The sequence below is a fragment of the Rhineura floridana genome, chromosome 12 (genome assembly GCF_030035675.1).
Source record: "Rhineura floridana isolate rRhiFlo1 chromosome 12, rRhiFlo1.hap2, whole genome shotgun sequence".
In the NCBI taxonomy this organism is placed as follows: Eukaryota; Metazoa; Chordata; class Lepidosauria; order Squamata; family Rhineuridae; genus Rhineura; species Rhineura floridana.
In genome coordinates this window covers 37,429,450-37,457,261 of record NC_084491.1, presented here as the reverse complement: position 1 = coordinate 37,457,261, position 27,812 = coordinate 37,429,450, and the positions used below count along the sequence as shown (strand labels likewise).

The following is a 27,812-nucleotide window of genomic DNA, read 5'->3' as shown; positions in this document are numbered from 1 at the left end:
TCTCCATTTCGGTTAATGACTGTGCTGTGGTATTGATAATCCTTGACAAGTTCAAATGTTTATATAGGTTTTGTTTTAGTTGATGAGGAAATTAATCGAGCTAAGGCCAAGGCTGCATGGAAAAATACGTCTTCTGAGGAGGGATGTGAGAGAAAGAGAAGCTGGACGTGTTACTTAGGGATTTTGTGTGTGAGAGGAGGAAAGGATAGGGGCCTCCTGGCAGTGACCCCCTCAGTGAGCAGACACCCGTCCGCCACCTCCCCTCTAGGCACTGTTCATTTTCTGGGTCCTTGTCTGCCCTTCCGGTCAACTGAACTCATCCCTTTCGGAAAATCCACATCGATTTACTGTAGTAAAGTAGGACAGGAAGGAGCACTGCAGTTTCTGCGAAAGGGAGAGAGGCTGTCCCTGCCTGGCAGGAAACCTCGAATGATGAATGGGGCTGTATGAAGTCATCTTTGTTCCTCCAATCGTAAGGCCTGACGGAGTGGGAAAGGCAGGGCCTCCGCTGCAGATACAGATGCCTCTCTCAGCACTTGAGCTGGTACCCTTTTTACTTTGAGATGATGACTTGATGTTTTCAGTGCCAGGGCACGCTGGGTGAGACGAGATTCTCAGGGAAGGACCAGTCCTTTTCCAAGTGGGCTTTTTAGGGGGGGGGTGAGGTGAGTGCCTTTCTTTTTTCCCTGAGAGTAAACCTTGCCCTCCTTCCTCCTTGGATGGGATCCCTTGTTAAGAGCATCCCTGAATCAACCTTGCACCCACAGCCTGTTCCCAGAACCTTTCTGGCTTGCCTTGCACTCCTCCCTTCTGCTCCCCTTTGCTACTTGCCTGCGCCGGAAATGACCCTTCCCCACGTATCCTGGTTACTCTCCAATTCCTGTTTCTTCCATTTTCCCTCTTGTTTTCTGAAGCTCACAGCTGAAGAGTGCTTGCCATGGACCTTTCTTCCCTTGACAATGAGAGGAAAGCGGGTCATATGCCCGCTCCCTGAAGGGGATGGGGAGGGAAAGGAGGGTGGCTCTCTTCTTCCAGCAGCATGCTAAACCTTTGCTCCTCACAAGGGAAGCACTGAGAAATTGTGTTTCTTGCTGAAACAGCTTCCCCGGCTCCAGCTGGTCATCATCTCTGTCTGCATCTTATCACAGGAGCTTACGTGTCCCCTGATTTATGGCATTTGTGTCCACTGCACCCCTCTCTGGGAGTTGCTTCAAAGGTCGGGGAGAGCCACTTCCTCACCCCACTGCCTTCTGCATGTCTTCGTGTCCACTGACAGAACGGTGCATCTTCTCCTCTACCACAACCTCATGTTTAATTTTTCCCTTCTTTCCTCCCCTGCCCCCACCTCCTCCTCAATGATCTTGTTGACTGATAGGCCAAGCAGAAAAGATGGAGGCATCTGATATGGCGACAGCAAAGGTAGGATGGAAATGCTGCCGGCCTACCTGTGCGTAAGTTGCTTCGCTTGGCACATTCTTCCTTCTCTTGCGTTATCTTTCCTTTCTTTACATTCTCCCCGGGTCCAGAGGTTGTGGCATTACACGTTCATGGCCTGAGAGTGTAGCTCTTGTCACTGTGGCAGAGGAAGGATCCCATCTCTTTGCTTCCCCTCGTTTCCCCCTTTTTGTATAATGCCTTTCACCCACCCTCCTGTAGAGCCCATCGCTCTGGCGGGGAGATGAACTGGGAGAAGGGATGCCTCTCTGCTGCCCCTCCAAGCCTTTCTCAATGCTGTGGCAATTGCTTTCCTGCTTCTGCATGCGGTAAGGAAAGTAGGGCTTTTCTCTGGGACTTCTTGGCTCGCTTGCCGGCCATATCGCCATAGGACACTAGAGGGTGAGCTTGAGGCAGAATTTCCAGCCCATTGTAATTAATTGAAATGGGAATGGACTGCCTTCAAGTCAATTCCGAGTCTTATGGCGACCCTATGAATAGGGTTTTCATGGTAAGCGGTATTCAGAGGTGGTTTACCACTGCCTTCCTCTGAGGCTGAGAGTGACTGGCCGAAGGTCACCCAGTGAGCTTCAGGTCTGTGTGGGGATTTGAATCCTGGTCTCCCAGGTTGTAGTCCAACACACTAACCACTACGTTACCAAGTCAGAAATTGCTTTGGGGAGCATTTCTAAGAATACCTTGCCTTCCCTGAGGCTGGAGGGTATTCTGGAAAAGGAGGGACTGTCATAAGAAGAGCCCTACTAGATCAGTCCAAGAGTCCTTCTGGTCCAGCATGCTGTTCTCACATGGCTCTGGGAAGCCCTCAAGCAGGACCTGAATGCAAGAGCCCTCTCCACCCTTGCCATTCTCAGCAACTCTTATTCAAAGGCACACTGTCTCCTACGGTGCAGGCAGAGCACTGGCATCACGGCTAATAGTCATTGATAGCCTTGTAATCTCCATGAATCTGTCTAACCCTTTTAAAGCCATCCAAGTTGGTGGCCATCCTAGCCTCTTGTGGGAGCAAATTCCATAGTTTAACTCTGTGCTGAGTGAAGAAGGACTTTCTTTTGTCTGTCCAACATGCAGAGTCAAGGGATGTCTACAAGTTCTAGTGTCATGTGAGAGGGAGAAAACACAATCCTAACAGCCTGTCATCTCCAGACTGTGGAAGAGCAATGTGGGAACTAGTTTGGACAAAGTGGTGGTGGGGGAAGCCATCTGGATGGTAGTTGTGATTATGAAGAGGGGCTTTATAGACCTTTGACCAAATATTGCCCTCTCATTTTGGTGAGGCCTAGAGTCTCACAGGAGCTCTTCAGTCAAGATGAGGCTTAATTATTCTGAGCTGCAAAGACATTTTATTTACATATTATTTCTGTATAAAGTTTTATGAATGCTAGCTAATTTTATATATACAATAAAAATTAATGTATTAGGAAAGCCTACTATGAAGATTTGTAAGGGCCAAGAAATTTTGCAGTCATTACATAATCAGATATTATGTGTGAACAGATCAATTATCTAGCCCAACTGACTTCTTCCAGGGGCAAGTTGCTCAATTTCTGCATAGTTTAAGATGCAAGACCAGTTCAGTACCTTGCAACATACAAAGTACTTCAAGGATCAAGGTTTGATATTAGGGAGGGAGAGAAAAAAGAGGCATCCTTAGTTGCCCATAGAGAGCCAGTGTGGTGTAGCGGTTAAGGTGTTGGACTATGACATGGGAGATCAGGATTTGAATCCTCACACAGCCATGAAGGTCACTAGGTGACCTTGGGCCAGTCACTGCCTCTCAGCCTCAGAGGAAGGCAATGGTATTGAATACCCCTTACCATGAAAACCCTATTCATAGGGTCGCCATAAGTCGGGATCAACTTGAAGGCAGTCCATTTCCGTTGATTTTTCCCAGGAAGCTTTAAAGCTTTCAGATTCAATTATCCAATGTACTTTGCCTATCCCCTTTGCTCTCGTCTTCCAAACATTGTGCTCTTGAGTTTTAAAGCATTGTTAAACCAGATGTGGCTAAAGGCGTCATTTTGTGCTTTTTCATAATCCTAGGTATATTGATCCCTTTACAAAATTCTTAACTTTTGCTTTCATTGGAATGTGGCATTCAGACACTTCTGTTCTTGAAATGTGCTGGACCTTTCTGTTCTTTCCTTGAGGCTTATTGTAATTAGTGATGGTAAATAGCTATATTGTGACATGCATCTTGGGGTTGTTTGGGGCACAAAGGGTCCTTTTGTAGTAATGATCTCTGAGGTCATTTCAGAGTTCTGTGGACCCCAAAGTTCTATGGACCTTCATTTCCAAATGAGTGTATTGGGTTGCTGCCAGGAAATTACAGGCTTGTTAGCTTAATGTCTGTTCCAGGAAAACTGGTGGAAAACATTATTAGAGATACAGATCTTGCTGAAGCAGAACCTGCATGGCTTCTGCAAGGGTAAGTCCTGCCTCACTAACCCTTCCAGAGCTATTTGAGAATGTCAGCATAGATATAAGCAGAGGTGAACCAGTCATCACTGTGTTTTTAGACTTTCAAAAAGCTTTTGAAGAGTCCCTAACCAAAGACTCCTGAGTAAGCTTACCAGTCATGGAATAGGAGGAGAAGTCCTCTTGTGGATCAGGGACTGGTTAACAAGCAGGAAACAGAGAAAAGGAATGAATGGACAGTTCTCCCAAATGAGAGATGTAGAAAATAGAGTTCTCCAAGGATCAGTACTGGGACCTGTGCTTTTTAACTTACTCAAAAATTATCTAGAGCAAGTGTGGGGAACCTGTGGCCCTCTGGATGTTACCAGCCATTGGCCATGTTTGCTGGGGCTGATGGGTGTTGCAGTTCAGCAACATCTGAAGGGCCAAAGGCTCCCCACACCTGACCTGAGAGTTAGGAAGAGCAGTGAGGTAGCCATGTTTGCTGATGATACCAAATTGCTCATGGTGGTTAAAACAAAAGGGACTGCAAAGAGCTCCAAAAGCATTTCTCCAAACTGGGTGAATGGGCAGGAAATGGTAAATGCAGTTCAATGTAAGCAGGTGTAACGTGATACAGAGTGGGGCAAAAAGTCTTAATTTCACATATACACTCATGGGTTCTGAAGCGGCAGTCTTTGATCACGGATGAGATCCCAGAGTGGTAGCAGATAGCTCAAGGAAGATGTTAAGCCAGTGCGTGGCAGGTGTGAGAAAGGCAAATTCCACGTTAGGGATCATTAGGAAAGAGATCAAAAACAAACCTGTCAATATCATAATGCCGTTATACAATTCTATGTTAAAACTGCGCTTGGAATACCATGCACATTTCTGATTACCTCTCCTCAAAAAGGATACTGTAGAGCTGGGAAAGGTTCAGAAAGAGGCAACCAGAAAGATCCAGGGGAGAGGGGAGAGGGGAGAGAGAGAGAGTGTTTTGAAAGCAACAAACAGAACGTCCCCAAGCTAGATCCCTATAAGGATTCCGTTAATCACCTAAAAATATGTGCACATAATTGTGATTAACAAAACAGAGGTTTTTATTGTATTACCAAAACGTTTTGGCTTCCGCCTTCATCCGCTGCTGACATACAAATGCTGTTACCAAGGTGGCAGTTATAGAACTTTGAGGATGAAATGCTCAGAGGGGCTTCATTTGCAGAAGCTAAGTGATGCTGGTACTGTCCTCCAGGTTCTCTGGCCACATTGGCACCACATGGCTTTAACCTGGAGCACGCTGCCAGCATCGCTTAGCTTCTGTAAATGAAGCCCCTCTGAGCATTCCATCCTCAAAGCTCTATAACAGCCACCTTTGTATGTTAGCAGCTGATGAAGGCAGAAGCTGAAACGTTTTGTTAATACAATAAAAACTCTGTTTTGTTAATCACAATACATGTGTGTATATATATGTATATATATATATAAACTATACTTATACATATAAACAATAGTTATATATATAAACTAATAATCATAAAACCTTGTATAAAAACATGATGTATTATAATCAAATGTCTATTTGCTGAACAAATCCCAAATGCGTTTGAATCATTTCTGGTCTTCTTCAGTGGGAGTAGTGAATTTTTATCAGCTGAGTTCTATTGTGCTGCTTTGGCATTCCTGGGTTATACAAACAATTAAGTGCAACTTACAGACAAAGTAGAGAACAAATGTGGCCAATAGTAGAACATTGCATATCAACTGATAGCAACTTGGCCCAAAATTCCTTATGACCGCTCCCAGCGGCTTCATATAGATATTAGGGTGTAAGATGGTACCCTGCAGCACCCCACACTACAGCTGCCAGTGGGACTGAAAGACAGTCGCCCAATGCTGCTGTCAGGATTCAGTCCTGTCGGTAGGACTGGAACCACCGTGCCCCCAATTCCCATTCCATGGAGCCAGTCCAGGAGGATACTGTGGTCAATGGTATCAAAACCTGCTGAGCGATCACAAAGCAGGAGCAACGTTGTACTCCCCCTGTCCATCTCTCTGTGAAGGTCATCTATCAGGGCAATCCAGGCTGACTCAGTCCTATGGCCAGGCCCGAACCCAGATTGGAATGGATCTAATTACCCTGCTCCATCCAAGATGGTTGCAGAATCCAAACTGTAATGCAATACAATATATAAGAAATAAAAGAAACAATGCAATACAATTAAATCAATATTTAATGCAGAAATGAATGAATGAATTGAACTCATGGACCACTGGTGGTCTGCGGACCACAGTTTGGGAACCCTTGAGGCAGATAGCGGGCTTGTTGTTATATGCCTTCAAGTTGATTTCAACTTATGCCGACCCTATGAGTCAGTGACTTCCAATAGCATCTGTTGTGAACCACCCTGTTCAAATCATGTAAGTTCAGGTCTGTGGCTTCCTTTATGGAATCAATCCATCTCTTGTTTGGCCTTCCTCTTTTTCTACTCCCTTCTGTTTTTTCCCAGCATGATTGTCTTTTCTAGTGAATCCTGTCTTCTCATGATGTGTCCAAAGTATGATAACCTCAGTTTCATCATTTTAGCTTCTAGTGATATTTATTTATTTATTTATTATTTATTAAATTTGTTAGTTGCCCATCTGGCTGGTTGTCCAGCTACTCTGGGCGACGTACAAGATAAAACAGTACATAAAACAGTTAAAAATATAAAAAACAGTAAAAACTAAAAAAACTGATAGTTCTGGTTTAATTTGTTCTAACACCCAATTATTTGTCTTTTTCACAGTCCATGGTATGCGCAAAACTCTCCTCCAACACCACATTTCAAATGAGTAGATTTTTATTTAATCTAACTTTCTGCCTACCTCTAGAGACAACTTTGGCCCTTACAACTTACCTTCCCTGTCTTTTGAGGTGTCTTCTTCTCCTGCCTTTGATTGACTTGTGGGGATGGGGGGGGGAGGAGAGAGCAAGCCAGCTGTGAATAAAACATTTTAGATCACAGTGGTTTAAGCCTTTGTCTTGGGGCAAAACCCTTTGGAGCAAAGTTACAGAATCTATGCTCTGAAAGCCAACGGTTGCATTGCTTGCTGTGGGATCTTCACAGTATCACACCAGTATGTGTTTTTAATTGGGGGGAAGAAAGAAGAAATTCCCCACTATACTGTGCTAGTTTTGTTTAAAGCCAGTCTTCTTCTCCCTTTGTTAATTCTGAACCCGTGGACTCCTGCCACAGTGGCCAGTTTTCAATGTCACAGTTCAGCCTGGAGCATGTGAACTGCTAAAATGGCAAGAGTGTGGCTAATCCTGCGCAGAGTGCCCTTTCTTTCACTATATGGGAACCACAATCTTATTCCCCCACTGCGAGGATTAGGATCTCCAGGTGACAGTGTGTGGTTTTCAGCAGTAGCGGCCCCAGGAAAAAAAGTTCGGGGATTTATATTCCTAAATGGGCGAAATATACTGGGGGGGGGTGAGCTCCTTGTTTGGCCGAACCCTTGCCCCCTCCCTCCCGCTGGTTTCCAGGCACATTTCCCCAGCACCTAGCTGCCCTCTCCAGGCCAGATTTACTGGGGAGGCAACCTCATTGATTCCCCCGTGGGATCTAAGCGGGGCTAGACTGGCATCCTTGGAGCGTAACAGAAGCGCAACGGATTTACTGGCACGTTCCTGCTCCTAGGCACCTTTGCTGAGTTCGACCAAACTTACTCTTGAAGTTGGGTTCCTGCACTGAGCAGGGGGTTGGCCTCGATGGCCTTATCGATCCCTTCCAACTCTACTATCCTGTGGTTCTACTCCCAAGTAAGAGCCTACTGGATCGCCGCCTTCCATCTCCCTGCCCCTACCCTGGCGTACGTACTTATGGAAGCAAAGTCCTATTGAGACCAATACTGTATTCCTTGGTAAGGAAACGCGGCGGATAACACGACAGCCTAAGAGAGGCGCTATTGGGCGAAGGCTGGGCCCGCTCACCGTCCCTCCCCTCCCTCCCCTCCCAGTCCAGGCATTCCCCCCCCCCCGGCCGGCTTTGGCGGCTTTCTCTTTCGCTCGCTCTCCTGTAGCCGGGCGCCTTTAAAGGGGCTTGCGCACGGCTCAGGCCGGGCAAGTGGTCAGGCAAGCCGCGTTGCGCCGGGATCGCATCAATTATAGGACCGGGGGGGGGAGAGAGGAGGAGCAGCAGCAGCAGCAGCGGCGGGAGCCGGATCCCGCCGGAGGGGGGGGCTTTGAGGTTCGGCCATCCGCCGCCCAGCATCTGGGACGTCGCCGCGGGCGCCTGGGCCGGCGCGGTGGCCAGGCCATGGCATGATCTCCGCCTCGCTGGCGTGCCTGGGTTGCCCGCGCTCCGCAGAGCGGGCCCCCAGCGGCGGCAGCAGCAGCAGGAACAAGGGCCAGAGCAAGGGTCAGAGCGGCGGGGGAGCAGCCTGGCCCGCGGCAGCGCCGCTCTCCTCCTGCCGCCCGCCCGACGCCGACGCCTTCCATGGTGGGACCGTCCGCTTCCCCGGCGGCGGCGGCAGCAGCAGCAGCAGCAGCCTCCGCTTCCGCCTGCCCAGCTTCTTCCACTATGTCTTGGGAGCCGCTCCGGAGTCGTCAGTGGGCAGCCAAGGGCGCGGGCATCGGCTTATCGTGACCGTCCTGATGAAAGGCTTCAAGCTCGCCTGGTAAACGGGGGTGGGTGGCGCCGGGTATGTACGGATGTGCATGGCTCGCTCTCACTGGGTTGGGGTCGGGCTCATCGGCTGGCCTTGCAAGCCGCCAGCCTCGTTGCCCTCCTCCTCCTCCTCCCCCAGCCTCGGCTTTCTCTGGGGCTGCATCACTGGGGAATCTTAAAAGATCAGCCCGGAATGGAAGAGGCACCGGCGGCAGCGCTGAGGGGCTCCGCTGCAGCTTCAGCAAAGGGACGGCTGCTGGGAGGGCAGAGCTGAGCCGAGTTCAGCGCTGTGGGTTAACGGAAAGAGCTGGGATGGTAACGGAGAGGATTTTTTTTTTCGTCCTAGCGGCAGCAGCTCCTGCATCGGGGATGCTGGTGCAGTGACGCCTCTTGCCTCTCTCTTCTCAGCCTCTCCCCTTTCCTTGCCACACCTCTCTCTCTCTTCTCTCTCTCTCTCTCTCGCATGCCTACTGCCTAGGTGTGTCACTGATGGCTGGTCTACCTGCCATCCGTTTCTCTGCCCAGGGCAGGATAGCACGGTATATATACAAGAGCCTCCGTGGCCATTCAAACATAATTGGACACTTCCTAACTTTTTATTTGGATGACAGTGTATGTGTTGGTAGTTTGGCGCAGAGACAGCTCTTCCTAGTCTGGTCCCAGAGATGCAAAACTCTCCAGAGGAGACACTCCGACCGACTCCTGTGGGCGTAGGTGCATGCAGGCTTTTGAGTGACATAAAACTCTTTGTCAAGGAGAGTGGAGAGATGGCACTATCTCTCCGGCACCTGAGGTGAGAGATGCCAGTTTAAAAAGCAGCATTTGTAACTAACCTTGAGATCTCTCTCTGTGTTATTCCTGAGATGTAGCTGTCTCTCTGTTTTCCTGGAAAGGAAAGATTCTGTGTCACTTGCAACCATGAATACTTTCATGGTGCTCACAGAAGATAGGGTGCGTAAGACAGGTCTCCTTTTCTGTCCCATGTCCTTTTCCTACACATATTCTGTGAAATAAATACTAAGGTGGCATCATAATTTCCATGATTGTCTCTGAGTTTGGGACTAAAGAATGTTGGCCGTGCTCTCATTGCTGTGCATACCCAAGAATCTCTTAAAATGTTGCAGAGGATGTAGTGCCATGCTTGCATTACAGGCAACCCCTAAAAACATTGTTGCCCTAAGCCTCTGTTTGGGTCAGTTATGCTGGCCATACTTTTTGCTGGAAAAGCTTCCATTGTAAGGATGCATTAAAATTATACTCAGAGGTTTAATCCTTTTGGGTTTGAACAACATTAACACAACTGCTGTCTCTCTTTGTATCCAGACGTACCCCAAACAATCTTTGTGGCAGTGTATTTATTATAGTACTTCCTTTAAAATGAATTGGTACTTGAATAGGAAGGGTGTTCAGACATTCCACTAAAACGTGCTTGTTCTTTCTTCAAATAAGCAGGCATTTGTCTTGCTTTAGTAAGGGTGGTAACTGAAATATATATTTAATCAATTTCCCTGTGCCTAATAATAATCCCCGCTTGCATAAATGAGTTAGGAGCCTGTGCAGTGAGGTACGTCCATCAGTAGGGGTGTGGAGTGAGAGGAGAAAACCTACATTTTGGAGTGGTCATTTTTTAAAATAAAACTTTCTGCTTGTATTAGTGGGTCATTCATGCATTCAGCTTTCTGGAGGGAAGAGCTGGCTTACTAGGCCTTTTAAATATTTGGCATTTTTAAATTTTGAGTGTGTTTGCAAATACAGATGCAGAAACGTATAGTATATAGCTAGAATTGCACTTGCAAGCACATAATGCAGACAACGGGTAGACAATACAGTACTTCCATTAGCTCTCAGACGTCCTCTTTTTTAAAAAAAGTGCCAAAAAACCACCGTATGTTAGCACTGTGCTGATATATTCTTGAATGAATGAACTATTGGATAGGGCTGGAGAATTGCATAACAGCTTAGCAATGCTTCCTGGCAAGCAAGATCCTGTGTTAGTCTGGGAATAGTAAAACTGTAGTGTTTGCATCAAGCTTGTCTGCCCACTCATAAAAAAAATCCTCTTAATGATGTAATACTGTGATTTGTTCACATTGAAACATATCTTTAAAATAATTGATGCTGCAGAGTGGCTGGGGGCTGTGATTCCCACACACACAACAGATCAGAGGCTGAAAAGGGTTGGGCAGGAACAGTGCATGCATGGCAGACTTTATAGATTCATACTGCACATTCAGCAAAAAGAGGTGCTGAATCTACAGGTGGGGTAAATCTTACAACCATGAATGGATATGCTCAGAGGATGCCAGAGGGCACTGTATCACTGTCAGTGCCTACTCTCTAGCAAGCAGTATAACTTTGTTTCTTCTCTGTGTTTATGTTGGGGGGGGGACTGACTTTATTTTATTTTCATAGACATTCTCTGTTTTCTGCCTACTTACTTTCTCCACTTTCAATAGGAGAAGCTATTATGTTCTTATTCGCTAAGACTGCTATTATCATTTCGGTAGCAGAGAATGGGGAATAGGTGGAGATGGAATACAATCCACCAGGGATTTTCCTGCGCAAGCTTAATTGAAAAATGTATACTACCTGCATATCTGTGTGTGTGTGTGGTTTTTTTTGGGGGGGGGTGTCAGAGTAGTTTCCAGCAATTTTGGAGGTCTTAATTTTTGGTGGATGCTTCAGGTTTTTTTTAACAGTGTTATAGAGCAGCATTTGTTTTTCTCAGTGCATGTATTCAAATCAAAATTGAAAAGTTTTTAGTATATATTTGTATAAGAGCAAAAGTACTATTTCATGGTTTAACCTACCTGAGAGGGTTGGTGGGAAGATAAAGCACGCTAATCCTCCACATGCCGGCCTTCAGCACAGTGGAAGCATGGAACATACATGTGATAAGTTAGTCACTCCACTTTTTAAAAAAATGGTTTTTACTCATTCTGTAATTCTTCTCTTTATTAAAAAGTATAAATAATGATTGCAAAATTATGCTCCTTGCTAAGTAAGTTTATGTAATACTTTTTAAAAATCTGCCAGAATCAGAGCATTTTATTTCTTCTTTGTGTCACCCTTACTGTCCATAGTGATAGTAAAATTCAAAGCAAACAAAAATGATTTTGCAAATGCCATCTGAGACTTTTGAGGGTAGATGCACTCTGTCATGCTTCCTTTAAGTGCAGTAAATCAACTCATCTTTTGAAGAAGGGGATCAATTCATTTCCATTTTGGTCTAGTTATCCCTGGTAACCATTTCTATCTTATGAAAATGGAAATGGACTGCCTTCAAGTCGGTCCTGACTTATGGAGACCCTATGAAGAGGGTTTTCATGGTAAGCGGTATTCAGAGGGCGTTTACCGTTGCCTTCCTCTGAGGCTGAGAGGCAGCGACTGGCCCAAGGTCACCCAGTGAGCTTCATGGCTGTGTGGGGATTCAAACCCTGGTCTCCCAGGTCGTAGTCCAACACTCTAACCACTATTCAAGTCTCTAATATTCCCTTCCTGCGCATGGTGACTGACAGGGTGGTGGCCAACCAGCTGTAGGTATGCCTGGAGGAAGCAAATTATTTAGATTCATTCTAGTCTGGTATCCGGCCTGGTTTTGGCACTGAAATAGCCTTGGTGGTCCTGACTGATGACCTTTATTGGGAGAGAGACGGGGCAATGTGACCCTGCTGGTTCTCCTTAACCTCTCAGTAGCTTTTGATACCATTGGCCATGGTGGCCTTTGGAGTGACTGAAGGAGGTGGGATGTGGCACTGCTGTAGCACAGTACCTCCACTCCTAACTGCAGGGCTGCTACCCAAAAGTAGGAGACTGTTGCTTGGCTCCACGGCTTTTGGGCTGTGGGGTCCCACAAGGGTCCACTTGGTCTCCGATGCTATTCAACCTCTATATGAAACACTTGGGAGCTGTCATCCAGGACCTGGAGCTTGGTGTCGCCAGTATGCTGATGTCACACAGCTCTTTCTGTCCGTTTCATCTGGATTAGGAGAGGCTGTGAAGGCATTGAACAGATATCTGGAGGCAGTGTTGGGCTGGTTGTGGGCCAATAAACTGAGGCTGAACCATGATAAGACAGAAGTGCTATGTGTGGGTGGTTTGTATGTCCAGGTGTATAACCTGTTCTGGAAGGGGTTTCACTCTTTCTGAAGGAACAAGTTTCTGAAAGAATAGTCTGAGAGTATTCCTGGATTCCTGGAGTCCCAAGTGTTTTCTGTGGCAAGGAGTGCTTACGTCCAGCTTTGGCTAATTCAACAGCTACAGCCATTCCCAGCTGGACCGTGATAGCCTGGCCTCAGTTGCCCACGCTCTGATGACTTCCTGACTGGACTACTGTAATGTGCTGTACATGAGGCTGTCCTTGAAGACAGTGTGGAGGCTGCAGGTAGTGCAGAATGTGGCTGCTAGGCTAGTAAGTGGGGCAGCCTTATGGGACTATGTGTCACTAGTCCTGAAAGTGCTGCGTTGGCTGCCAGTGAGCTACATGCCCTATTCAAGGTGTTAGTACTAGCATATAAAGCCCTAAATGGCTTGGGACTCAAGTACCAAAAAGAGTGCCTTCCCCAGTATCAACCATATGGGACCCAATAATAGGCAGGTGAGGCCTTTTGGTGCTGTCACCACTGGCGGCTGCTCAGTTGATGTTGACCCATGACAGGGCCTTTTCAGTGGTGGCTCCCTGATTGTGGAATGCCCTCCCCAGTGAGGTGCATCTATCCCCCTCATTACTGTCTTTCAGGAGGAATTTAAAAACATTCCTGTTTATCCATGTATTTGTTGGCTGAAGGAGATTGTTCCTAGCAACCTGGAGATCACTGGATGGAAGAATGTTTTTATCTGTAACTGATTTAGAGTGGTTTTATCTAATTAGTTTTAGCTTGCTTGCTGTTGTTAAAATGTTATGGTGATGTGTTTGCCATCCTGGACTCCTTCAGAAGGAAGAGCTGGATATAAATTTAATAATAATAATTCCTGGTTTGTGTGTGTGTGTGGGATGGCTTATTTCATGGGATTATTAAAATAAATTTCTAATCTTGAGAGCAAAACAAATTTCTGATGTTGGAACTAAAGATTGTTCATTTCATTGCACAGTATTGTTTGAATGGCAGAAGGGAAATCCCCAAGTTCATGCTTAAAAAGAATCATGACAGATTTAGAGAAGGTTAATTGGTGATGGGTCCCACTTCCAAATCTCAGTTGCCCTATTTAGGCATCCACAGATAATACCTAGGATTTTATCCACAAGGAACTTGCAACCAGCTAGTTTTATTTATTTGAAATATTTATTCCACACCTGTTTTATGTTCAAAGTGGCTTGCCCCTAGAAATAGGGTCTGATCATTTGAAAATGGTTGGTTAAAAATCTCTAGAGACTGGAATCTCATGGGAGCAATCCCATCGCTTTTGAGCAGGCCTGATTTCCTGCTAGGTTGCAAAGCCTAGCCAGGCAAGGGTTAAATCAAGTATTTGATTTTGGGTTTCTCTTTTGTTAGTCATGATGCTAACTCCTCATTATCCTTAGCATGCCTGATGTGCGTGAATCGTGATTCAGTATCTAGAATGAAATTATTGCATTTGGGGAGGGAAGGTTGGGGAGCTTATAACGAAATTTGCGGGCCTCAAACCCAAACACCCATCTAATTAGATCACTACTGGCAGGTGTTTGTGCCGGAGTGTTGTGGATAAGCATAATTAAAGGCTAGGATAATTTGTAAGTCTGCACTTGGATAACAACCTTCTTGAGGGTCGGTGAATTGGGAAACTGCCAGCGTTTGCCACTTCAGCTGTTGGTTATTTGATGCATACCATTGACCTTCCCTGCAAAAGGAATCTTGAGAAAAGGCTAGCCTATGTGGCAGCCAGCGGATCCTCTCTCTGGGTGGGGAAGTGGGATTTTTTCAGTTGGAATGTGGCAGTTGGAGCTCAGGTAAGGCTCTCCTTTAGGTTTCAGTGTATATCACCTGATAAAAAAAGAGTGAACCAGTGTAATTGATTGTCCCCCAAACCCTTTCTGGTATCATGCCTGCCACTAAGTGGAACCACTGCAGTGAAGCTGATGTAAAAAGATGTCATATATTGCCTAACTGCTAAACTTGATCGACATTGAGAGGTCATGTTATTTAAGGTCTTCTTTTGAGGTCATTCTCTAGTGTCCTTATCTAACACAGTCAGGTAGTACTTGGGGGAAATATCTTTTTTGTTGTGGTACCCTATATATGGAATACTCTCCCCAAGCATATTTGCATTGTGCCATCATCATTAACGGCGTCCAAGTGCCAAGTAAAAACAAGCCTCTTGACCCAGGCTAGGCTTTGATTCTTTTTGCTTCCGGTATTGTTCCCTTTCCCCCTCTTTTGCTGCTGCCATCACTGTTACAATAGATGTGTGATTTGTATATTTAGTGATTATATAGCTTTATTGTTGTGAGGAACCTCAAAAAACATAAAGCTGAAAAATGGGATATAAAGGTTTCAAACGAAACAATGTTGTGTTAATTTAACAGCCTTAAACACACTTAAGGGTCTGAGTGGGCAACCTGTGGCTCTTCAGATGTTGAACTACAACATCCACCATCAGCGTTGGCCATGCTGGCAGGGGATGATGGGAGTTGGAGTCCAGCAACATCTGGAGGGGGGGCACAGGTTTCCCACCCCTGACTTAGAGGAGGGTGAGGAAATCTTCACTAGGCAAGGCAGCACCATCGAAAGCCCCACATGAGCAACTCACTTCAGTAGTGGCTGGAGGTGGACTGAGGCCTTGTGGGTCCCTCCAACCAGCCCACCACCCTAACCTCCATTGCTTCCAGAAACTGTGTAAATCTTCAGATGAACGCTTCTCATTCCTTCTGTGGCGTCCCTGCCTTGGGTGCTGCCTGCACTGTTAGTGAGGAGTTACTTGATGTCTCCAGCAAATTGGACATGGCGGAGGTATCCTGACTCAGCATCTTCAAGGCTCCTGACTGCTAGCCTCACTTTCAGTAATGGGAACCTGGCCCAGTTCTTCAGCCAGTGGGACAGCAATCCCAGTCTAAACCAGCTCATGGTCCTGTAAGGGCTTGTGCACTCTGTGCGATCATGGGCATTCAGTGCTTGATGCACACGTCTTTTCAGAGTGCTGTGCACACAATGTCATCCCCAGGTCACCCCTGACCCACACTGTTTGTCGACCTAAAGTGTATCCTGCTGGAACAGTTATAGTCCATTTTGTGCCACAAACGCACTTCTCAAGCTCTTGCTGCATTTCTGTGTACACAGAAAGCGCTTTCTCAGGTCCCCTATTGGGGCAGACCTGCTGTCGTTGCAGGGCTGTGCCACTCCCCTTGCCAGGTTTAACTTGTCTATGAATGAAATAGGCAAAACAGGAAGCAGGACAGTAACTTAGCCGCTTCTGTATATCTATATATATGTAAATCAACACACTAGTTTCCATGCCTTCTCATTCAAAAGACTCTGTAGGGGGGGAAAAAGTCTGTGGAAATGAGGGGAGGGGAGTTTGAAAACACACCCACCCGTGTGTACAGATAACATGGATAGTAGCTGCTGCTTTTGACTGTTTTTGTGTGAAAGTGTGTACAGTTGCAAACTGCTGTGTGCCAAAGCGTGCTGTGAGAAAACAAACTTTGTGTTTCAAAGGCCACGCACCGGCCTGCGCCATGACATGCTAACTCCTTTAGGAATGTATGTTTCCTATTGGAGGTTAGGTTAGGCGGTCTTTTTTTAGAGAGAATGAAAGAGTTTCTGTTTTTTATTTTGAAGACTGAAACTAGGGCCAAATTTCCTGAAGCGGATTTTATAAAACAATGATAATGCATGCAGAGTTTGAAGAGTGTGCGATGCACATGTGCAAGAGAGAAAGGTGTAATGTATACCTGAAAATTTGTTGCTTAGAGGGCATCTCTGAGATACGACTCTTGTGTGATCAGGTTCCCAGTCACATCAAAGAAGCTACATACATATTATTATTATTATTATTAATCTTTATTTGTACCCCGCCCTTTTTCCAAACTGGAACTCAAGGCAGCTTATACATACATCTCTATGCACGGCTTTGTGGTGGGTGGGAGGAGACAGGATCCTTCTCTCCCCTCCCCTCCATCAGTGGACGCATGATTGAACTTGGGAAAAGGGATTTCCCCCCCTTCTCTTTCGTAGTGTTACAGTGGCACATTCATATACTTACAATAGTACCTCATTATAACATGGGAGTCAGGGGGCAAAGGTTGCACCTGTGTTATAGGGGTTCACGTTACAACGAAAACTGTGGTGCTATATACATTATTGCACTCTGGGACATCGTCATACCCGCAGTATATCCAAATATGTGATACAGCAAGCTGCATTATAGTAAGGTTCTACTGTGGTTATCTATTTTTAAATTGTTTTAACCTGTTCTGGGACCTCTCGGTGAGGGGTGGTGGTGATGATGATGATAATAATACTTAAATTCCTTACGTACTTGTTAGTTCCTGTGCTGGTCCTATATCCTGAAGAGGTGAAATGGGAAAGGCACAGAATTCTTCCCCCTTTAAATCAAAAGTAATATCCCAATTCCTGTATTGTTTGATTGAATGCTACAGGAATAAGGTCTGTTGTTTTCTCCCCTAGGTAGCCTTTGGCCACTGCATATAGACTGCTTACTTGTACTATAAGAAATGGAGCTGAGGACTACTGGGAAATCCCCACATGGCTTCACTGAGCATGACCCTCTGGGGGGCAGGGTGGGACAGAAGGGAGGGGAGGGTGATAGGTACCCCTACTCATAAAAAATAGCATATCCTATTGGATAGCTGCTACAGAATTGCTGCTCTTTGCTTGCGATTTCAGTTAACACTGAGTAGGACTTGCAGCCCTGGCAAATAAATGTATAGAAGGATAATCATTAGTGTAACATCCCAACTTCGATGTTATGCAAGTGTTGTAATATTCTGGTATTTAGGGGTGATAGGGCAGCACAGATGTTTAAGTGGAAAAGATAGGTCAGACTCCTAAACATGAACATTTATTTATTTGTTTATTAAATTTATACCCCGCCCTTCCTCCCAGAAGGAGCCCAAGGCAGCAAACAAAAACACTAAAAACACTCTGATGATGTACTGTCTTCAAGTCGATCCCGAGTTATGGTGACCCTATGAATAACGTTTTCATGGTAAGCGGTATTCAGAGGAGGTTTGCCATTGCCTTCCTCTGAGGCTGAGAGGCAGTGACTAGCCCGAGGTCACCCAGTGAGCTTCAAGACTGTGTGGGGATTCGAGCCATGGTCTCCCAGCTCACAGTCCAACACCTTAACCACTATACCACACTGGCTGTAAAAAAAACCAACACTCTAAAACACCTTAAAAACAAAAGACTAAAAAAAAGTAACACAAAACTTCTTTAAAAACGTATTTTTTAAAAAATAACCCCCCCACATCTATTAAAAAGCAGCTTTAAAGCAATTTCAGTACAGATGCCAACTGGGCTAAGATCTCTACTTGCAAAGCCTATTTAAATGTCTGCTTAAAACATTTGTGCCGGCGTGTCTGCCCACTCCGTTGGGGTACCTTCACGGCAATGCTTGAGCACTTGGCATAGTTTCCAGGTGTTGAACTGCTTCAGAGAAAGTATAGGGAATCTTGGCAGAGGGACCTGCTTGGGGCTGCTGAGCTTTGCAAAACAGTAAGGCTCTGCACTCTCCCTCCTCCACTCCCCCCCCCATATGTGACAATAATTTCAGCTAAGTGAATTCTGATTGCTTGTAGCTATTTAAAATTGCACTGTGAGCTTTGATCAAATGGCACTACCATCACTGCCCAGTCAAGTGGTGAACAGCCTTTAGGAATTCTAGAAGCTTTTCATTCCAGTGGCTCTTAAATAAAAGATGTCATAGGATATCCAGTTAGGAAGATTGCCTTATCACCTATTACTGTGGTTGTGAATTATCACTGTGCTTGCATTGTATACATTTTAAGCTTTATATAGAACTGTACCTCTCTTCCATTTTACGGCCATTTGGTCCTGCAGTTTATAACCCACCCACCCTGGTACGTGTATTTGTGTATATAATCTGCTAAATGAGGATTTAACAAAAAACCACCATTAATTAGTCTGTCATATTATTTCTGGGTGAGAAACCCCTTTGCATTGTTTTTAAAGAAAGCACGTTCATATCTCCTTTTAACTTTATGCTGTTGCTGGGCTACATGATCAATGCATTTGCGCCGTTCTAGGGGTGTGCTGGAGTTATCTACTCTGCATTTTTTGGTTCAGCAGCCTTTACTCTGCAAGGCTGTGTGTTCCCCCCTCCCTTCTGGGAACAAAGCTGCATGCTGTCAGCTCTACACTGCGTCAGCAGTGCCGGTGGGGGCTGGAAATTCCTGGGTGGTTGGCAGGGAAGCAAAGTCCTTAGCCGGCAGTCTGGCCATAAATCTGCCAGGTCTTAGGAGGAGGGAATCTGATAAGGCCCCGGCCTGTCCGAAGCGTACTTGCCGAGTCAGGAGTCCAGAAGCGAGGTCAGTAGAGGTCTGGGATCAAGTGCCAAGGGGTCAGTCCAAAGAGGTTGCAAGGAAACTAGGAATACACGAAGCCACGCCTGACGTTGCAGTCAGCAACAAGCTGCAGCCAAGGTGTGCCTTATAAAGAGCAAGGTTGACAGCAGGTGTGAGTCCTCAGTGTTTGGGCCTTAAGGAGACAGGCCTGCCTCTCTTCTGCTTGACCTTCTGCTGTCTACGTTCTGCAGGTGAGGGGGGAGTATCCTGTTCACTGTCTGTGTCTGGCTGCAGGGACTCTGCTGTATCTGGGGTGCTCTGCAGCTGAGGGGGAGAAGGAGCTGGATTCTCAGGAGGCTCCTCCATGTCTCCTTCTGAGTCTGCTGCTCCTGGGTCTGCTGCTGTTACTCCCGAGTCGTCCTCATCTGAGGAGTCCTCTGACGGGGCCATGACACATGCGGCTGCGCAAATTCAGTGGGCCTAGTAAAAACAGTGTTGCCTCTCTTCCCATGAGCACCAAAAATCTAGGCTCTGGCACAGAAGAACCGTCATTCCTTGTTGCCAAAACTCAAAACATTTTCACCAAGGAAATAAGCATTTATTGTTCTTGTTATTCTGTAAAAATGATCTTGCAACAGAGATGTTGCAAAATAAATAAAAAAACTTGTTCATATAGAGAGCAAAACTTCCATGGAAAAAAATTTAGAACTTCTTTTCGCTCAGATTCTACACAGTTCTGCCTGCTCTAATGTTACATCAGTCCTCTGCTACTACTTTAGCCCTTTCTATGCACAGGTGATTTCCCACACAGAAAAGTTATCACAAAAGTGACTGTCATGTTCACATAGCAGTGCCATTTTCTGATTATGCCCCCTTGTGGTGAGATGAGTATTTGCTAACTTTCTGGCCAACAGGCACATTTTCTACATCCTGGAAAATGTGGCTAAGCATGGAACAAATGTGCACTGAAAGTACAGGACAGAGCTTTTTTTTAAAAAAACATAAAGTAGTAGGGAAATTCCCCACCAGCCCTCATGAATTTCCTACCAGTGAATTCAGCCTTCCCCACCAGTGAAAGTTCACTCAGTTTCTTTCTTCAGTATGAGGACCTGGTCCCTTTGCTCCTCTGCTCTGCTGCCCCATCGTTATGCTGCTTCTAGTAAACACATACTTCCTTCCCAACCAGATGTATTGATCAGGGTACTACTAAAACAAGTGACAAGAATGCCAGTGGAAAACAATGGGAACGTATCTGAAGGCCAGTTAGAAATAACAGGAGCCATGAATGTCAGAAGAGATGGCAAGTCTCTTCTGAAATAAATGCAAGCTTGACTTGTTGCATATGATGAAAACTTAGTGAGATATTAATTGTCCACTTTGAGTAACTTTCTGTCTTGGAACAGAAAGTGGATAGAGAAGAAGTCTAGAAAAAATTCCTCAGAGCCATAGGAGCTGGGGTTGAGGAATAACCAATAAGAGAGTACTTTGGAGATAAAGGGGAAAGAACGAGAGAGTAAGCTTGCTTTCATCTGCTTTGGGGATTCACACACTGTGTGAGTTCTGTGAATCCTTTCCAAAAACACCTGTCTTCCTAGTCTACAGATTACAGTGGTCCAGTATGTATGCAACTCAGTGCCTTCCTGCAAACTGGTCTTGCCATACCTTAATAAAGAGCCAGCAACAGAGAAAGTTTACTTGAATGCAATAGCCAGGGTGCAAGCAAGCACCTCTATGCACTCTTCCTGTATGGGATAGACAAAAAAATCTAGGTTCGAGTCTGAGTTGTGAGATAAAGACAGTAGGCAAGCAGCCTAAGAAAGAGAAAGGTGGGTGCAAGATGCCCGCTGCAAAAAGGAAATGAATAGAAATGCAACAAACTGCTGCAACATGCCTTAAACGGACCATTCTTTTTGCCAAGCACTTTTCAGCTGCTACTATTGCTTATTGCCATTGTGTCAGAAGAAGATGCTTTGAAATTAAAGAAGAGGGGTGATCCTTCTTAAACAAAGCAGATACACAAACACACACACACACATGTTGCTGTGAACCAAATATAACAGGTTTGGGGACCTGTAAGGGCCTTCTAGACGTTGCTTGACTATAACTCCCATCATCCCTGACCATTGGGCATATTGGCTGGGGCTAATGGGAGTTGGAGACCACCAACATATAGATCACTGTCCCCCAGGTATTGTCAGACTAGAGCTCCCATCAACCCCAGCCAGCTTAGCCAATGTTGTAGTCCAACAACATCTGCGGAACCAAGGTTGAAGAACAGTGACTTAGAGGACCAAAGGTTTCCCATCCCTGGGATATAGAGCACTGGCATGGATCCTCAGCCCTATAGCCTACATGCGGCCCTCCAGACCTTTCTGTTTGGTCCTCAGCACTCTCCTCAGGCCACACACACTCTCATAGATAATATCCTTCTTGGATGCTTTTGCCTGGCTGCTTGAACTCTTGCTTGCCTGGAAGGAGGATGGAAAGAAGGTGTGTGTGTGTGTGTGTGTGTGTGTAAAAACCTCTAACTTTTGTGTGGTTACAAATGCAACCTATGGTACAAAGAGTCACATCTGTTGTTCCGCCCACTTCCATCTGACCCTGCCCACCACTGGTATGCAGCCCCTGGAAGGTTGCACATGAGGGAGTGTGGCCCTTAGGCTCAAAAAGGTCCCCCACCCATGATACAGAGGGAGCAAAAAAGTACTCGGGAATGGAACTGTTCTTATTGCTAGAGGTGTAAGAGCTGATGGAGAATGTCATTGTTAAATGTTAGTGCTCAGTTTCCCTAAACCACGTTTAATGTTATAATGCATTTATAGTATGGTTTTATTATGTAAGTTGGTTTTTAAAAAAGTTTAAAAGTACTCCTTTTGAGTTCATTAAAATTTTCCTTTTGAAAAGCATGGGGACAGGAGATACGTCACAAAGTGCCATTTGCAAGCTTCCACCCATCTTCAGTGTGGGTAGCAGTAATGGAGATGCAGCCATCAAATCCCACACAGCTTTTATAACAAAGCTGAGGAGCTGCAAATGTGGTGCAGATATGCAAACCTTGAAGATTCACTATTCCTTCCTTGGGAATAAAGATTGGGCAAATAGAAAGTCATGGGGTGTGTGCTGTGCTTGTGAGTCAGCCAGTGAAGTACTGAGATTTGTTCACTAACATTTGTTGACTGCTAGAAGAGGTCCTCAAATGCAAAGATGTATCACTGAACACTAAAGTCAGGATCATTCAGACCATGGTATTCCTGATCTCTGTGTATGGATGTGAAAGTTGGAAAGTGAAAAAAACGGATAAGACAAAAATCAACTCTGCTTTTTAAATAATTATTCATGGATTGTAGGAATTTTGGTAGTATTGTTTTGTAAATGTTTTAATCTTTCTTGCTGTTTTCTTTTTAATATCTGGTCTGTGACCGTAATAAAACCATTCATTCATTCAACTCCTTTGAAATGTGGTGTTGGAGGAGAGCTTTGCGGATACCATGGACTGTGAAAAAGACAAATAATTGGGTGTTAGAATAAATTAAACCAGAACTATCACTAGAAGCTAAAATGATGAAACTGAGGTTATCATACTTTGGATGCATAATGAGAAGACAGGATTCACTTGAAAAGACAATAATGCTGGGGAAAACAGAAGGGAGTAGAAAAAGAGGAAGGCCAAAGAAGAGATGGATTGATTCCATAAAGGAAGCCACAGACCTGAACTTACAAGATCTGAACAGGGTGGATCATGACAGATGCTCTTGGAGGTTGCTGATTCATAGGGTCGCCATAAGTTGTAATCAAACTGAAGGCACATAACAAGAAGAGGGCATAGCTTGCTTTGCCAAAATGACTGAGCTTCCTGTTTTTAGCAGGATGCAAGTATACATAGGAAGCTGCCTTATACTGAATCAGACTATTGGTCCATGTAGCTCAGTATTGTCTACACTGACAATTCTTCAGGGTTTCAGAAAGGGTTCTCTTCCAGCCCCACCTGGTGATGTCGTGAACTTAGAAATGGTTGCTTAACAACCCTCTAAATTTTCATGGCGATACACAAAACACTCAGAGAGAATCGAGAGTTCAAAGTGTAAAACAAAAGAAAAAAATCCAGACCCCTGTTGGACTTTTTTCTGTCAGTGGTCTCATAATTTATTGAAATTAATTAAAAATCATGTTCACAGAGCACCTGTAATCCTATTACTGACCTTTCCCCTTAATCTGACCTTAATCGTCTGCAGTTTAAAAAGTTTTTAAAAATGCATGCTGATTTCTAATTAATTTTAGAAATTTAACTCTGAGTTTGTGAATGGTGCGGAGAATTGTTAGGAGGCTCCTGTTCCCCTGACAGAGCTTCAGTAGCCAGAGTGGTTAACAGTCAGCCCCTCTTCCCAGAGAATTGTGGAGATTGCAGCTCAATGGGGGGAATAGGGTGTCTCCAAGCAACTCTCAGAAGCCTTCACAAACTACAAACTTCCCAGGATTCTTTGGGGGAAGTCATGACTGTCTAAAGTGGAATAAATGTCTGGTGTGTATGTGTCCAGGGATATATTTGGTTTAAATTTGGGTGGGAGACTACACATGTCTACTGTAGAATAAAAAGGTGGGGGCAACCCTGAAAAATAATGATTCCTCCCCCTCTCCTCTCCCCCCTCCTCCCTCTCTCCTCCCTCTCCAGCCTTCCTCCGCCCTCCCCTATCCTAAACATGACTACACGGGAGTAAATCCCATTGAACTCAATAAGCATACAAATAATCAAACCTTTCTCCTCCCTCTCACCCTCCCCTCCTCCTCTATTCCCCCTCCCCTCTTCCTCTTCCCTCTTCCTCTCCTGCCACTCCAGCCCTCCCTCCCTCCATCAAGGGTCTTTTTGCCTATTAGTGAATTGCTTTCAGAGGCTTAAATGCTCTTTGCATTTGTGAAGTAGAAATGCACTTGCCTGCAGAATGCTCTGCTTGTTCAGCACAGATCTACCTTAGTCCCTCTCTTTTGCTGGCAAACATCTCTGTAGACATTCTGCCTTTCACTCTGTGGTAGGTGCAGTGGCAGCTAGTTCCCACTGGGGCTCAAAGGCTGAAGGACAAGGAAGCTGATGGTAGGTAGAGCCTGAGGTAACAATAAGAGTTTGTTGTTGTTATGTGCCTGCAGATCTTGTACATTCCGGTCTCTGGCTTCCTTTATGGAATCAATCCATCTCTTGCTTGGTCTTCCTGTTGTTCTACTCCCTTCCCTGTTTTTCCCAGCAGTGTTGTCTTTTCTAGTGAATCATGTCTTCTCATTATGCATCCAAAGTACGATAACCTCAGTTTCATCGTTTTAGCTTCTAGTGATAGTTCTGGTTTAATTTATTCTAACACCAATTATTTGTCTTTTTCCCAGTCCATGGTATGCGCAAAGCCCTCCTCCAGGACCACATTTCAAATGAGTTGATTTTTCTCTTATCCGCCTTTTTCACTGTCCAACTTTCACATCCATACATAGAGATCGGGAATACCATGGTCTGAATGATCCTGACTTTGGTGTTCAGTGATACATCTTTGCATTTGAGGACCTTTTCTAGTTCTCTCACAGCTGCTCTCCCTAGTCCTAGCCTTCTTCTGATTTCTTGACTCTTGTCTCCATTTTGGTTAATGACTGTGCCGAGGTATTGATAATCCTTGACAAGTTCAATGTCCTCATTGTCAGCTGTAAAGTTACATAACTCTTCTGTTGTCATTACTTTAGACTTCTTGACATTCAGCTGTAGTCCTGCTTTTGTGCTTTCCTCTTTAACTTTCATCAGCAATTAAGGCAGCAATCTCTCCTTTGCTATCAGATAGAAAGGGAGGAGGCAGGTAGAGCACACCACACAGCCACTGGGTGGCGTTGAAACTTGCACAGCATGCACATGCTTGGTTGTGGGCATCAGTCAACGAATGCCTCCTTCCATGCAAATGACTGTGCCCTGAGGACTCATGATTGGCTAAATGTTGCCAGTCACAGGGAAAGAGGGCTGAATGGAGTGCTGTTGGGTCTGGTTTCCCTACCAGACTATTTGCTGAATGGATTCATATCTGTGCAGCATAGACTCTGGTGACTGAAATAATCATCCAGATGTCATGACTGATGGATATATATATCCATCAGTCATGACATCTGGATGATTATTTCAGTCACTAGAGTCCATGCTGCACAGATATGAATCCATTCAGCAAATATATATATATATATGAGGGTGGGGTGATGAGAGAGTGAACTCTGGTTTTATAGCGCCGGGGGCAGGGGGAGAAAGGTTACATTCCTGTCTGCCCAAGCTGGAAAAAAATCATCCCTAGGTGGTTCCATGAATCTAAAGAGGCAAGAATCTACTCTCTCTCAAGGTGCAGAACACTGGAAGGTACTTACTATTACCTTCCATTCACTTTCTATGAACTGCACATGTGGGCTGGACAGTGACTTCAAAGTAAAGACAGGACTAATTGTTCCTTAAAAGGAAAATTGTGTTGAGAGCGCTATTGTGGATTGGTGGTTGCCACTCAAGGATCACTCAGTCACTACATGCTTAAAGGTGCTTTTGTCTCTCTCTCTCTCTCTCTCTCTCTCTCTCTCTCTTAACCCATTGTATGTATGAGATTTGTATCTTTAGTCCCTCTGGAAACTGGTTTAAATGTGTTGATGCAGCGTTAGGGGTCTGTGATAGAGATGGAATGTTCCATGAAGAATGAAAGAGAAAAGTCACATTCATTCATCCACCTGAACACTGGAAAGGCTTTCTCTGTAGATGGGGGAGCACACGTACTGTTCCCCCAGCTTCCCTGGGCATTTCAGAACTTTATGGGTTTAGTGCAAAGTACTAGAGATATGAAGGCCTGGGGGCGGGGAAAGAAAGGATTTTGTTTTTGTGGGGCAGGGGAACAGCTTTCACTTCCATTTAATAACTGATGGTGGTTTCTGAGTGTATTTGTTGAAAATGCTTAGAACCTCTCAGCATTTGGGAGCCCTGGTTAGAAAGGTTTCCTGAACGTGGGAAGATTCTTAAGAACATTCAACAGACCACACTTGAAAACACTCTCAAGATCTTTATCCTAGATATGCAAAGATCTGAGGAGGGGCCCATGCACCCAGGGACTTTGGGGGCAGGGTGTTTGTGTGTGCATGTTTGGACACAACAATACTGATGGTAGAGACGGAAGAAAGGCAAACTGACCAGCCAACAAACCTAGCTTCTTTGTTAACCACTTGGTGACAGCAGTGTGACTATCTTTCCATCCTCCCCCCCTTGCTCTGGCTGCCTCCACTAAAAGGCCTTTTGACCTAGAAATGGGGGACCTCTGGCCCTCCAGATGCTGTTAGACTATAAATCCCATCATCCCTGAACATTGGGGCTGATAGGAGTCGGAGTCCACCATCTGGGGGGCCACAGGTTCTCCATCCCTGCTTTGACCCTTTGCAATTTAAGTGGCCCCAATCAATTCCCTATTTGGGGGAGAGCAGTATGGCACTTAGGACATGCTACTCCGACCGTTCCTTCCCCCCCCCCAAAAAAGCAAACTGCACTTGCAACAAGTTAAAACTGTTTTTGAGAAAGTGTCTTTAGAAAAGAAAACTGCTTTACAGTTTAAGTAGTTAACTATGAGAGCAAAGAGAAATAAGCAGCTAAAGACACCTATGTGAACCTGCACTAGACTATTTCCCTAACTCTGTCAGTCCTTATCAGCTTACATCCCTCCATTCAGCTCTGAGATCCCTTTCTCATATTTTCCTGTGTGTGTTCTCCTGTAGCAATCTAGTTGTCTTTCAGTGTTTCAGCTCTCTCTTCAGTCCTCGAACACCCCAATGTTCCAGCTTGGCTTATATACAATATTTTCATTCCCTCTCCCAACCGTAGCAAATCAGGTGTCACAAGGAGTCCTGTTTCTGTTTCCATTCCCCAAGACCCATTAACTGTCTGTTTTTATCACATTAGATCATTTGGTTTCATTTTCCCTTAACTACCAGGTTCCTGCAGTAAACATTTAACCCTCTTTTGGGCTAATGAACCGTCTGGTCAGAACAGTCCCTAAAATAGAAGCCGTCAATGTTATAACAGAACAAAGCACAAAATGGAGGAACAGGTTTATTTTTTCACAGCCGCATCTTTTCTATGAAGATGACACATACACCCTGAGAGGAATGTTAGACATTTGCAGGGGTGAGTGCAAAGTCCCAGGGAGCGAGAAAACCCTGAGGCAGGTGGACCCTATGGTGCATCACCAGAAGGTGGATTCTGTTTAACATCCCAAAGCCTTTGTGCTTCAGTAGGCCAAGTCTGAGCTGACTAAAGGGACAACAGGAAATAACACCACTTTTGATCGTTGCTGGGCAATAGCAAGGGGTTAATGAAAAGTTCAGGCTGTATGGAATAAAGTGTGTTTTTAAAGGGACAGTCAGTGCATTTCTCCCCCCACTCCTTTTGCTTTACAGTGGCCAGTTTGGATGCCAGAAAAGGCAGCGTGATCTAAAAAGACAATGGCCATAGCCATGCACAGCTATTATCAAACTGAGAAATCTTTCCCCTTTTTTTCTTTTTCCCTTCAAAGGCAAGTATTTTAATACAAGATGCATTGCTCTAATGTATTCTTGGATGGATTAATAACCTCTGTGTTTTTGATCTATTCTGTTGGTAGGGTCAGAAGGATTAGGTATAGGGAAATACCACTACTTCAGTTCTCTAGGAAATGCCTACAGTCTTGCAGAGAAAGCACCATGCAGGTTGGTGGCAAGCATACAGATAGACTTTTGCAGCAATTTTCAGCAGTGCCAGAAAGTATTGTCATGCTTGCAGCAGCACAGATACAAAAAAGATAATTGTGCACTTCCAGTTTGCACAGCGTGTTCTCACG

The 27,812-nt window shown here is 45.1% G+C and overlaps 1 protein-coding gene across 7 annotated transcripts in view; it reads left to right on the top strand.

The window, feature by feature from the left end:
- The window catches only part of GRAMD1B (GRAM domain containing 1B), a 227,605-nt gene that overhangs the window by 120,577 nt on the left and 79,216 nt on the right, over positions 1-27,812 (top strand). The window contains exon 1 of one of the 7 annotated variants that reach the window (XM_061593172.1): positions 8,059-8,508. The exons of 5 other annotated variants lie outside the window; for them this stretch is intronic. In XM_061593172.1, coding sequence (XP_061449156.1) covers positions 8,153-8,508 — 356 coding nt within the window. In that variant the 5' untranslated portion in view covers positions 8,059-8,152. Of the gene's footprint in view, positions 1-8,058; positions 8,509-14,356; positions 14,425-27,812 lie in introns of those variants that run through there. One more of the 7 variants, XM_061593177.1, reaches the window with a different exon arrangement.